Genomic DNA, 13760 nt, shown 5'->3' with positions numbered 1-13760 from the left:
CCAGTTCCCCGGCAGCTGAGCACCTGGATCTCTCCACCTTCTAGATAGGATCCTGGCAGAGGATGGTCCCCAGCCCCAGGCTTGGTCCCATTGTATCAGCCCCACCCACACACAACTATGCACTCACAACAGGTCAGGCCCACCATTAATGTTATTATCATTAAAAATAGTTGCCCTGATGGCGCTCCTCCCCTTCACCAGGCCCTGTGCTGAGCACTGTGCACACATCACTTCCTCTGATCCCAGCAGTAGCCCAAGATAAGTCCTGTTACCACCATCTTACAGAGAGGGAAACTGAGGCCAGCAAGGGTAGAGTCCCAGGAGTGAGGCCAAGTGAGAGACCACATCTGTGAGGCCCCAAACCACAAGCATTCTCTTCCCTGAACTTTCATTTTCCTTCCCTTTCTTCCTTCCTTCCTTTCCTTCCTTCCTTTCTCTCTCTCCTTCCTTCCTTCCTTCTCTCTTTCTTTCTCTCTTTCTTTCTTTCTCACAGGGTTTTGCTCTCTCCCCAGACTGGAGCACAGTGGCATGATCACAACTCCTTGCAGTCTTAACCTCCTGGGCCCAGCTGATCCTCCTACTTCAGCCTCCCAAGTAGCTGCACCACAGAAATACGCCACCACTCCCAGCTAATTTTTTAATTTTTTATAAAGACAAGGGTCTCCCTATGTTGGCCAGGCTGGTCTCAAATTCCTGGGATCAAGCGATCCTCCTGCCTCAGCCTCCCAAAGTGTTGGGATTACAGCTGTGAGCCACTGCATCCAACCAAACTTTCTCTTTTCAGGCCTGTCTCACACATGAAGCTAGAGGCTCAGCTCCAGGAGGGTAGGGCTGTGTCTGCCTGTCCACTGCCCTGGTCCCAGAGCCCAGCCCAGAGCCCAGCACACAGTGGCCAGCAGTAGACACTTGCGGAGTGAATAGATAGCACTTGCCCAAACCCACCTGGGTTTTCTGCAAATTCGCACCAGCCACTCTCTGGACTGCGTATGGCCATGATGGGATGCCTATTTCACAGTACACTGACGACTGGACTTTGCCCTTATTTTCTAAAACTGCTTGGTGAGTGGTACCAGCGTTTGTATCCCCTAAACCAGCAGAATGAATAGAAGTTTCTTTACAGACAGCGGGGCTCTCCAGCTAGCTTAAGGGGAGCCGTGCCACTCTTAAGAATGTGCTAAGGGCAGCTGGGTGCAGTGGCTCATGCCTGTAATCCCAGCACTTTGGGAGGTCGAGGCGGGTGGATCACTTGAGGTCAGGAGTTTGAGAGCAGCCTGGCCAATATGAAGAAACCCCGACTCGACTAAAAATACAAAAATTAGCCGGGCTTGGTGGCAGGCGCCTGTAGTCCCAGCTACTTAGGAGGCTGAGGCAGGAGAATCGCTTGAACCCGGGAAGCAGAGGTTGCAGTGAGCCAAGATCACGCCACTGCACTCCAGCCTGGGGGACAGAGTGAGACTGTCAATAAAAAAATAAATAAATCTAAAAAAGGAAGGTGCTGAGGACTCAGCAAGATGCCTACGCCTAGCTGTGTGGCCCTCCAAAGAGGGGCCTCTGGGAATACAGGCAGACACCTGGCAGGCCTGCATGATGGTGACGAGCAAGGGCTCGCTGGAGGCTGCAAGCTGAGTACCTTACATGAACAAGCTCGTTTCTTCCTTGAAACAGCCCATGCAGTCAATGCTGTGAATAGCCCCATGTTCTGGAAGAGGAAACAGGCCCAGGGTTTGCAAGCATCCTGCAGCTTGTATTGACACATCCCCTGTTCTCACATGGGGTCCTTGGGCAGCAAAGTGGTAGAGTGTTTGGGGGTGCTGGGAAACGGGCTTTGTTTTCTGGCCAAGGATAGGGGCAGCAGGTGGTACAAGGTTAAAGGCACGGCATTGAGTCCGCAGCCCTGGGTCTGCTTCTGTGCTGTGTGTCCCAGGGCAAGTGACTTCACCTCCCTGACCTCTGTTTCCTCTGTAAGGTGGAGACAATAATAGCACCTCCTCCTGGGCGTGGAAGGGAGAACGTGCACATCACAGTGCTGGGACCCCGCGAAAGTGAAGCACATCTGGACGGGACTGGGGCTCACAGAGGATCACCCAGCAAACCGGTGACAGAGCCAGAACTCAAACCCAGGTCTCTGGACTCCAGGACCCTCTGGAACTCACACACCGGGCACCTGGAAGAGTCCACCTTGCAGAGAGGAGCCTCGGTTTTCTGTCTCAGGCAGAGAGCCCAGAATGACGGCCACTCCCCAGGAAGGGTTTTGTGGTTTCTGCAGAGATGAAGAGCTGACAAGAAATAGCTCAGGTAATTATATTAATTTTCCTCAATTTACACATTCTTGCTACTTGCCATTTCGCCAGGAATGTGTAAATGAGGAGTTCAGAGTGGCTGGCAGTGCCGTAATTAGGTCTGCGTTGTTAAAAAGTTTCTGTTGCGCCTTTTTTTTTATTGCATTTTAGGTTTTAGGGTACATGTGAAGAACATGCAAGATTGTTGCATAGGTACACACGTGGCAGTGTGATTTGCTGCCTTCCTCCCCTTCACCTATATCTGGCGTTTCTCCCCATGCTGTCTCTCCCCAACTCCCCACACCCCGCTGTCCCCTATTTCCCCCGACAGACCTCAGTGGGTAGTGCTCCCCTCCCTGTGTCCACGTGTTCTCATTGTTCAACACCCACCTATGAGTGCGTGTCTTATTATTGGGTCTCTTTCACGGCTGGGGGCTCACCAAGGGCATGGGGTTGATCTCCCCCTTTAGCCAGGAGATCTCCATCGTCGGATTGGAGAATCCTTGAGGACAGGGAAATATCTCCCCCAGTAGACAAAAGTCTCCTCTTGGGCAGAAAGTAGATCTTCCCCAAATGGGAGAGCAGAGCCAGGGCTCCCTGCAGAATCGTGGCTTCCCCATCAAACTTGGTGACAGGAGCTATTCGTCCTCCAACAGCCTGGGAACTCCCTAAGATCAAGGCCATCTCCCCCAGCAGATGGGAAACATCCCAGTTCAGTGGCTGAGTATCACCCATCAGAGCACTAGGACTGTGGAGACTAAAGTTCAGACCCCATCCTCCTGTGACCACCCTACCACCCCCATGGCCTCCTGCACAAACACACAGGTGTCTTGGGAGTCTAAAGAAAGCAGGCATTGAGGCCAGCCGTGGTGGCTCACGCCTGTATTCCCAGCACTGTGGGAGGCTGATGTGGCAGATCACTTGAACCCAGGAGTTCAAGACCAATCTGACCAACATGGCAAGACCCTGTCTCAACAAAAGATTGAAAAATTAGCCAGGCATGGTTGTGTGTGCCTGTGGTCCCAGCTACTCAGGAGGTTGAGGCCGGAGGATCTTTTGAGCCTGAGCAACACAGCAAGACCCTGTCTCAAAAACAAAGCAGGTATTGGGCCCTCCAGAAGGCACACTTCAGAGGTTCCATTACCCCCAGGGCACCACAGGGAAGCTGCTGGGCTGTGTGTGTATCCAGGGCTTTCACAGGGTTGAAGCCAACTGGGGGGGCCACACAGAACATGTTGGTGCCAGGAAGGCCAGTTCCACTCTGAAAAGGCAACAGACCTGTGCCCAGTGGCCTGACATGGCTCTGGTCCCAGCGATGGCTGCGGTCTCTTCCTGAGCCCAGGTTTAGAAACAGTTCATGCCGGCTTGGACTGAAACACAACCTCAAGCCCCAGCCTCAGCCCTCCCAGGACCCCTTCGGTCCTCCCTCCCCCAGCCCCAGCTCTAGCCCAAGCCTCAGCTCATGGCCCAGCCACAGCCCCAGTCTCAGCCCTCCCCAGGGTCTCCCTCAGTCCTCCTGCCCCCACCCCCAGGCCGTAAGCACTCCAGCTCCGAGGCTTCATCTCATATGCCTCCCTTTCTAGTTAATTTTGAGGATTCCCAGAGATAATGCCTGTAGAAGCAGCGGCAGGGCCTGGAGACGCACTAGAAACCGATCACACCTGAGACCCCCTGGGTGCTCACAGCCACCCCTTAAGGAAGGCCTCAAAAGCCCATTCATTCAGCTGAGGACATAGACTCCCAGGAGGTAGCATTCATCTAAGGCCATACAGCTAATACGAAATGGAGCGAAGATCCAAACTCAAATCTGCTCCAACACCCACATGCGCTGCCTCCAGGAAGCCTTCCTTGGTTGACTCTTTTTGCCACCAGCATCCTGCCCATTGGACTACATGTTCAGAGAGGACAGGGAATATCTTACATTCCCAGTAACTATAGCCTAATGTCAGGTTCAGCAAAGGTGCTTAGTTGTATGTGGGGGTTGGGGGGCGATTGGTTGGAGACATAGCCTGAGGTTTGTTTCGTTTTGTTTTGTTTTGAGACAGAGTCTTGCTCTGTCGCCAGGCACCAGACTGGATGGAGTGCAATGGCGTGATCTCGGCTCACTGCAACCTCTGCCTCCCAGGTTCAAGCAATTCTCCTGCCTCGGCCTGCCAAGAAGCTGGGACCACAGACGTGCGCCACCACGCCCGGCTAATTTTTGTATTTTTTAGTAAAGATGGGGTTGACCATGTTCTCGATCTCTTGACCTCATGATCCGCCCGCCTCGGCCTCCCAAAGTGCTGGGATGACAGGCATGAGCCACCACGCCCCGCCTGAGGTTTATTTTTATCCCCTATTAGATGAGTCCTTTCTCACAGTGCTGTAAAGAAATACCAGAGAAGGGGTAATTTACAAATAAAGGAGGTTTAATTGACTCACAGTTCCATATGGCTGGGGAGGCCTCAGGAAACTTACAATCATGGTGGAAGGGGAGGCAGGAACCTTCTTCACAAGGTAGCAGGAGAGAGGAGCTGGAAGAGCTGATCTCGCGAGAACCATCAGGTCTCGGGAGAACTTACTCACTATCACGAGAACAGCATGGGGGACAGCACCCTCCTGATCCAATCACCTCCCACCAGGTCGCTCCCTAAACACCTGGGGATTACAACTCAAGATGAGATGTGGGTGGGGACGCAAAGCCTAACCATTATGACCTATAAACGTTGACGAGCTGATGTTTCCCCACCTCTACCTCACTGAGTCCGTGCCATTTATCACAAGTTGTGGGGTGAGAGTTGAGGGTAGGAAGAGTGCTACGGCCTTAGTGTTTGTGTCTCCTCGAAGTTCATGTGTTGTTGTCTTAAATGCTAATGTGATGATATTTGGAAGTGGGGCCATTAAGTCATGAGGGTGGAGCCCCCATGATGGGGTTCATGCCTTTATAAAAAGGAGAAAGAGGCTGGGCATGGTGGCTCACACCTGCAATCCCAGCACTTTAGGAGGCTGAGGCAGGTGGGTCACATCAGGTCAGGAGTTCGAGACCAGCCTGGCCAAAATGGCGAAACCCCGTCTCTACTAAAAATACAAAAATTAGCCAGGCATGGTGGCACACACCTGTAATCTCAGCTACTCAGGAGGCTGAGACAGAAGAATTCCTCGAACCTGGGAGGCGGAGGTTGCAGTGAGCTAAGTTTGTGCCACTGCACTCCAGCCTGGGCAACAGAGCAAGACTCCGTCTCAAAAAAAAAAAAAAAATGGAGAAAGAGAGACCAGAGCTTACACCCTCTGCCATGTGAGGACACTGCAAAAAAAAAAAAAAAAGCCGCCTGCAACCTGGGAGGAGCCTCCCAGACACTGAATCTGCCAGCTCCTTGCTGTTGCACTTCCAGCCTACAGAACTGTGAGAATAAATGTTTGTTGTTTAAGCCTCCTGGCAAGTGGTATTTTGTTAGAGCAGCTCGAGCTGAGACGGGGGGATATAACCTAGAACAAACAACCAGCTTTGAGTTCCAAATTTGACATGTTTGTGTCCACAGCAAGACTATCCTCTTGAAAGTCTGGCTTTGTCGGGGTAAAAAAAATTTTAAATGATAAAATCCACAGCTTGCTCTGGGCACTTGCTATAGAGCATAGGCAGGCATGCCGGCTCTCTCCACCTAGGTCCCCTCTCTGCCTAACAAGGAAGCAGACAGGACTGCCAGGGACCTACACTTCCAAGAGCATCTCAGCCAGGCACCCTGCTGGTGGGGGTTGGAGAAGAAAGCGATTCTCTGACTCCCAGAGCCCCTCAGCAGGCTTAGGCCCCAGGTACCCACTCAGTAAACTGCTCAATATCTCCCCCCACACTGGCTGTCTTCCATTCCCCATTTCATGGCCCCACCAGGGCCTCACCTCCCAAATAAACGACCTGAATCAAAATCTTTGTCTCAAGCTCAGCTTCCTTTTACGAAGCAAGAACAGAGCTCAGTGCCTGAGCACATGGCTTCTACAGGCCGAAGGGCAGCTTTCCCTCCCCCCCGCCCGCTTTTTTTTTTTTTTTTTTGAGATAGAGTCTTGCTCTGTCACCAGGCTGGAGTGCAGTGGCACGATCTCGGCTCACTGCAACCTTCAACTCCAAGATTCAAGTGATTCTCCTTCCCCAGCCTTCTGAGTAGCTGGAACTACAGGTGCATGCCGCCACGCCCAGCTATCTTTGTATTTTTAGTAGAGACAGGGTTTCATCTTGTTGGCCAGGATGGTCTTGATCTCTTGACCTCATGACCCACCTGCCTCAGCCTCCCAAAGTGCTGGGATTACAGGCATGTGCCACCACGCCCAACTGGAAATCCCTTTTTAAGCAGCTAGTCAGCAACAGGATGGACTGGCGGAACCCGACCTCCAGGAGTCAATCAGAAAGGCTGAAGGGAGCAGGAGAGCTTTTGGGCAGGGGTCTGATCCCCGACATGCCCCCTAGGGCAGAGGAGGGGGTCTGAGATACACAGGTCTGTGAGTGTCCTGGGGGTGGAGGCTGATGGGGGTATGGAAGGGCTAAAGAAAACCCGAGATAGGGCTGGGGGGCACGGAAGGTGAGGTGCCCAAGACCAGAGACAGCGAGCACCAATGACGCCAGCCTGACACCAAAGATGGGACAGACAGCCAGGCATGGGACCTTGGGGCATGGAGACCGAAAGATGTTAAAACAGAGGGTAGAGATGCCCCAACCCCTCTGCCACTATTCAGACACCTGGACTCTGGTCACCACTACTGCATCCTATTAGTGTCCCCAGGGCTCAAATGCCAGGCAGAGGACAAAAGGGAAGGAAGGGGAAGGAGATGGTCCTGAGAGACTGTCGCTTCCCCCCAAATAACTGTGTTAGCCCCAAGAAGCGGCTTAAGCCCCAGAAATGACTATGTCACCTTGAACTAAGAATTAGAGGTTAGGCACAGTGGGTCACACCTGTAATCCCAGCACTCTGGGAGGCCGAGGCAGGTGGCTCACCTGAGGTCAGGAGTTCAAGACCAGCCTGGCCAAGATGTTAAAAGCTCATCCCACTAAAAATACAAAAATTAGCTCGGTATGGTGGCGGACGCCTGTAATCTCAGCTACTCTGGAGGCTGAGGCAAGAGAATTGCTTGAACCAGGGAGGCAGAGGTTGCAGTGAGCCGAGAAGACTCTCTCAAAAGAAAAAAAAAAATAGAGTTTTCTGCTATGGGGTGTCCAAACTACAATAAGGTCAGTTATTGGAACACAGTGAGACGGCCATTTCCGTGCCCCCAGCCGGGACTGCAGTTCTCCCCCTACACAGGCAGTCAAACTCCAAGGTTGGGCACTGCTCGGATGCTGGCTGAGGACAGCCTCTGCCCCCTTCCACCTTCGGAGTCCATGGCTCGGAGCCAGAGGTGCCCAGGGAACCAGCCCCACCTCTGAAGGATGGGGTGTCAGGCCTTGGCCTCCCCAGGCCTGAGCACAGAGACAGGAACAGAGGCCTTTGGCGGTCACCCAGCATGGCAGGCTGGGGTCCTCCGGGTGGGATTGGGGCAACGTGTCATCAGCCTGAGAGTCTCAATCAGCCACTGCGCAGGATTCTTGCTGGGAGACCGTTCTGGCTCACAGCTGCCTCCTGATAACTGGGCTTGTCTGCAGCCTCGGCCTGCCCACCACGGGGGGAGAAAGTGATTTTCACCCTTGGACAAGGGCAATGGGATGAACAGTTCACGGAATGAAGGCCTGTGAACTGATCAACACCGGGTCCTCTGAGCTGTGGCCTGCATGGCTGGGGCATCTGTCACGGCTCCTCCCTCCCTCCACCCCATCACTGGGGCTGGAGAACCCCAGGACCGCACTGCTCACAGGCTCCTCTCCCAGACCCTCCCTCTACAACCTCAGGCTTCCCCGCCACCACTCTGCCCACACTCGTTTCATCAGGGCACAGAGGGCCTCTGTGTGGCTAAATCCGAGGTGGGCCTTGGGCTCTCCTTAGCCTCAGCAGCATTCAGCACAGATCATACCTCCCCTTCCAACGCTTGCCATGCCCTCCCGGTCTTCTGCCTTCATCCGGGCATCTCAGCCTCCCCTGTGCTTCCTGATCAGCTCCTGGACCTCCCCACACCCGCCTTCCCTGGACTCTGTCCTCATATCTCCTCCATCCACTCTGCTCCCTCGGAGGCTGCCTCCAGGCTCCTGCACCCCTGGCCTGGACCTCTCTGCTGACTCCACATCCACACAGTCAACTGTCCTCCCTACATCTCTGCTCAGATGCTCAAAGGCAACTTAAATGTAGCTGGTCCAAACCCCATTCCTGATTTTCCTGCAGGAAAGCTGCCCTCACAGCCATCCTGCCAGGGAAGCTGGCAGCTCTGACCTTTCAGTCACCAGACCAGAATTCAGGGGACGCCTGACTCCTCTCAACCCATCTAGCTGCAAACCCGGTGGGCTCTGGAACAACAGAATCCACCCAGAAGCTGGCCGATCTCCATTGCTGCCCTCCACCCCTGAAACCTGGCTGACTGCAACAGCTCTCAACAGGGAGTTTCCTGGCTCCCACACTGCTGTCCCCACCTTCATGGATTATTCCTAATTTAGCAGCCAAACGTGATTGTTTGAAAACATCAGACAGATGGTGTCACTCTTCTGCTGAAAACCCTCCAGTGACTTCCAACTGCCCACTGCCTCCCCTCCCAGCCTGCCCCTGCCCCAGCCACACTCCCGCCTCCCAACTCTGCACTTAACACTTGCCCTCAGCCCAAAATGTTCTCCCACCTGACGTCTGCTTTGCCTTCAGGTCCTTGCTTGGATGTCACCTCCTCAGTGAGGCCTCCTGACCACCTCTTTGCCATCGTGAGATGGCACCTCCCATTCCCCTTCTCTGCTACGTCTCTCCAGAGCACAAACACCATCAGACATATTTTTCTCCCGGTCTGTTTCCTCCCACTTCCGCCAGTAGAATGGAGAGCAGGGTGTGTGTAGAATTTGTCTTTTTCACCACACCCTACCCAGTGTCTACTTGAAAATGGATCTGGGCATGTAATTGGCATTCAGTGACTACTGAATGAATGCTGGTCTGTTCCCCTGGCGGGGACTCCTTGGGACACAGAGATTAAGGCACTTGCCCGACGTACCCAGCTGCTAGGTGGGAAGACCACGATTGCAACTCTGCTCCGTTTGTCTCCCAAGTTTTGCTCTGGGGGGCGAGAAGTCCGGTGGCTAAGAGCTGTCTTGGTGGCAGATGGACTACAATCCCGGGTCTGGGTTTTAGGCTTTGAGGCTTCCTAGGCAGGTTGCTTACATTCCCCGAGCCTCAGACCCCTCACCTACAAAACGGGGCAAACAAAAGCAGCCTCAGAGAGCAGGCGTAATGACGCAAGGAGCTCAGGCACCCAGAACACTCTGGGTATTATTACTCTTATCAATATCTAAGGCCAGGCCTCCGCTCACATGCGAGGCACATCCTCAGTGGGTCTCGGGAGCCCTTCACAGCGCCCCCGACCCTCCCTCGCTCTGTTGTTGGAGACATGGGAAATGAGCTGGTGACTGATGTGATAATTTCTCTGAAGTAGCAAAGCTAGTCGTTTTCTCAGTGGCGGGATTTAACAGGCCCCGTTCCATCTCCCATGTCTTTTAGCTGAGCGATCTGTAGGTCTAGGATCTAACAAGCCCACGGAGATCCCAGATGCCAGCTCCAGCGCAAAAGAGGAGACTCCTCAGTAAGAACCACCGCCTCAAATTGTTTGGAGTGAGGATATAAGGAACCATCATCAAAAATGCCATTGGAGGGCTGGTCCAGATGCTTTCTGTGGTCTCAGTACCACAAACTCTGCGACGCACCATCCCCTCCGTCCTAGAGATGAGGAAACAAGGGGCGTGCTGGGAGTCACACAGCAGCATTTTGGTGGGGTCGAACTAGAACCCAGCCTGCCGGGCCCTAGAGTCCAGGCTTGCTCCTCGTCCCGGGGCAGCCTCGACTCACTGGTCTCTGTCTCAGGAAAAGCCTTGGTTGATATTTGATTGATGGGATAACGACACCCCCTGGAAATCCCATCAAGACAGGGTGTTCGGTAACCCCCTTGTGTAATAAAATGGAACCAGGGCACTTTATTCTCTTCCAAGTGAGATGGACAGGGTAGTGGTGGTTCTTTTGATACAAAATGGGATCCTGAGGCCCAAAGGAGGTGGACATGTCTGGCGGTAGTCAGTGTGGGAGCCAGACCTTCAGGTGTACTGGTTCTGGACATAGCTTCTTTTCTCCCCTTCCTGGGGACCCACACTGGCCACCTGCCCTCTGGGAATAGCCAACCTCGATCTACCCTCCGCCTGAGCACAGGCCCTTCCTCCTCCTTCCCCCTTCCTCCTCCACATCACCCTCGATCTCCCCAAGCCCTCGCTTGCTGGTATTTATGCCTGCCCTCCCCACTACATCATGCACTTGCTGGGGCATGGATGGCTGCGGTCTTGTCCATGTAGTGCAGAGCCTGGCAAATAGCAGGAACACAAGGGATTTGCAAAATGAGTGAATGAATGACTTCTCTAGTGAGTGAGAACCCATGAGGAGGTTACAACCCGGCTGGAATGTCACGCCTTGGTGGCTTTTCCACTGGATTCCTAGAACTTCAGTGGTAAGATCTCAATGCAAGCACCAGCGGGTGGTAGGCAGACAGAACAGAGAGGTAGAGGGTGGGAAAACGGAGGCAACACTTCCCTTTTGGGTGGTGGCTTTTGGTTTTGATTTTCTCCTCTGCAGGCAGCTCTAGCAATCTAAGGATGAACTGAGCCAGAAAAGAGGAGCCAGGGCCAGAAGCAGCCCCACATGCCTATCCCACCTGCAGCCGGGCTCTGCTCCTGCTGCGGATGGACCTCACCTGAAACCTGCCCAGTCCTCCCTCTGACCCCAAGTCCTGGGACCTGGCTGCCAGCCTGCTGAGAGGCCTCTCATCTTCCCCTCCCTGCTGGCTCGCACTGTTAGACACCAAAGCCTTCTGCTCCCATGCTATTCCAGAGCTGGAGCAACCCAGTCTTTTTTCCAAAAAAATATTCAGAAAAGCAGCTCCCAAAGCCCGTCCTGGAGCAGAAGCGAGCTTTCTTCTACGTTGAAAATGGTCATATCTGTGCCGTCTCATCCTTCACCACCCACCACTCAAGCCATAGCTAAAATGGAGCTACGGTGACTGAGAGATTGAACGTTTCATTTTCATTCATATGAAAATTAATTACCCACCTGTGGCTAATGGGGACCTGATTGGACCGTGAGGTTCTAGAGCGGACCACCACCCGCCAAGCCTGACTGGCTCCTGGGTCCCAAATAACCCCTCTCTACCAATAGCTGCTCTGTCTCTTTCCTATCATGTCTTTAAAAAACCACAAAACCTCAATCCAAGTCCGGATGTAACTCTTGTCTTTTATTCCAGCATCTCCCAGAGCTCCAATATGTACAGACTTTATTTATACACATATAATATACAGCATATATACGTATTTATAGATATTCACACACCAGCCCACACACTCGCACACACTCACACGCACACACCCTTCCAGGAGGGGCGTGTGGCTGCTGCCTTGGAGCCCCGCTAGGGCCCAAACAAGTGGTGCTGGGCTTGCCAGGCAGTTGTGAGGTTTTGTGTTTTTTGCTTTTAAAAAGAAGGCCATTTCCTCCAGACATGTTCTCCCGCTCCCCAAACCCTAAAACTCCTCCCCAAAACACTCTGAAAAAAATTTTTTCTTAAAAAGAAGAGGTTTTCCTTTGCTCTGCCCAAGTAGTTTCTGGAGAATCCAGGCCCGTCTGCAGGTCCCTACAGCATGAGAGCGGGGCGTGGCCTTGGTCAGGCCTGCAGCTGTGCCCTCTGCGGGGAGAGGGGAGGGGCTATAGCATCAAGGGCACCTGCCAGATGAGGAGGGTGCTGTCCGTCTCCCCGCATGGGGCCGGCCTCCCACTGCTGCCCAGCGTGCTGCCAAAGTTGCGGTAGCCCTGCCCGCCAGAGATTATGGCCACGGAGCAAATCTCCTTGCGGTGGGCGTCTCGGGCACAGGGCCGGCTACGCACCCAGACGTCGGGGTCGTCAGCCATCTCGTAGATGGAGCCGTCCTCCTCGCTGTGCTCCAGGGCTGCGCCGTCCGCGGGCGCTGGCTCTCGCATGGAGAGCAGCGGGCCCGGCAGATGCGCGGTGGAGCGCAGGCGGTACTGCAGGAGGATGCCTTTCTTGCGGGTCAGCTCTCGGCCCATGTGGCTGTCAGGCATGGGCTCGTGCACCTGTCCGTCTGGCTTGTCCTCCTCAGCCGGAGGCCCCTCGGCCTCCTCCTGGTCGCTCCGCAGGATGTCAGGGGCCAGGATGCTGGTAGCCACAGCCAGGAAGGCCACAGGCCCACAGTGCCCGTTGAGTGAGACCATGCCTTTCCCTGCGGAAAATGGGGCGGAGCAGAGGGGGGCCCAAAGGCCCAGTGTATTAAGGGAGGCGCCCGAGTCGCTCTTCTGGAGAACTTTCTGGGTGGGTATTTTAGGGGGGTCACTTCCGTCTATGTTGGCACTGCCCCCCCTCCCCAGAAGCCCAAAGGTCTGGCTATCCTGTGCTCTGGCACAGCTTCCTCGGGGAGTGGAACAGGAGCAGCCTTATACCCCACATGGGGGAGCCTCAGTGTGAAATTCCAAGAATTTCCTCCTGTCCCAGCCTTTACCCAAGCCGCTGCCCCTACCTAGAAAGCCTTTCCCGTCTACCTGATTCTGCAACTCTTCCTTCCAGGCCTGGCTCAGGCTCCTCACTTTGAATCCCTCCATCACAGCCATGGGGAGCTGCTCGCCCCAGTCTCTGTGTCCCCAGCCCCCAGATACCCCCATCCCAGCACCTGCCACCAGGCTATGATGACCCCAGGAGACCGTCAGCTCATGGAGGGCAGGGTCTCTACGTGATTCATCCCCACAGCCCAGGTTCTACCTGGAAATAGGTCCTCCACAAATGTCCCCTGGATGGACAAAAACACCCTATTTGATGAAATCTTGAAAATAGATAATCTCAGAATTTAGGAATGATTCTTTTTTTTTTTTTTCTTGAGACCGGGTCTCGCTCTGTCACCCAGGCTGGAGTGCAATAGTGCAATCTCAGCTCACTGCAACCTCTGCTTCCCAGGTTGAAGCAAGTCTCCTGCCTCAGCCTCCCAAGTAACTGGGGTTATAGGCACACACTGCCACACCAAGCTATTTTTTTTTTTTTTGTATTTTTTTAGGAGAGACCAGGTTTCACTCTGTTGCCCAGGCTGGTCCCGAACTTCTGAGCTCAGGTGATTCACCCTCCTCAGACCCCACAGTGCTGGGATTATAGGCATGAGCCACTGCACCCAGCCCAAACAGCTCTTCTTTAGCAGAAGGACTTGAGGTCTGAGTAGGGAGCCAGCCCACCTCCAGGGCTTCTGTTGGCCCTGTTTCTTTGCTGGAAGGGACCACAGTCATGATTCTCAGGGCAGAAGCAGAGGGGGTCCTGGGGCTCCAGGCATCCAAGTGTCGGGGGTCTTCTCTGATCCTGCCTTGTTCTCCT

At 54.0% G+C, this 13760-nt stretch overlaps 1 protein-coding gene across 28 annotated transcripts in view; it reads right to left on the bottom strand.

The window, feature by feature from the left end:
• Positions 1 to 11612: 11612 nt before the first annotated feature.
• The window catches only part of ARHGEF10L (Rho guanine nucleotide exchange factor 10 like), a 182888-nt gene continuing 180740 nt past the window's right edge, over positions 11613 to 13760 (bottom strand). For all 28 annotated transcript variants that reach the window (XM_078330518.1, XM_078330509.1, XM_078330514.1 and 25 more), the window contains one exon: positions 11613 to 12630. In XM_078330518.1, the coding sequence (XP_078186644.1) occupies positions 12098 to 12630 (533 nt within the window). In that variant the 3' untranslated portion in view covers positions 11613 to 12097. The remainder of the gene's footprint in view (positions 12631 to 13760) is intronic.

Source organism: Callithrix jacchus, chromosome 7 (assembly GCF_049354715.1).
Source record: "Callithrix jacchus isolate 240 chromosome 7, calJac240_pri, whole genome shotgun sequence".
In the NCBI taxonomy this organism is placed as follows: Eukaryota; Metazoa; Chordata; class Mammalia; order Primates; family Cebidae; genus Callithrix; species Callithrix jacchus.
This window is presented reverse-complemented; position numbering and strand designations above follow the sequence as displayed.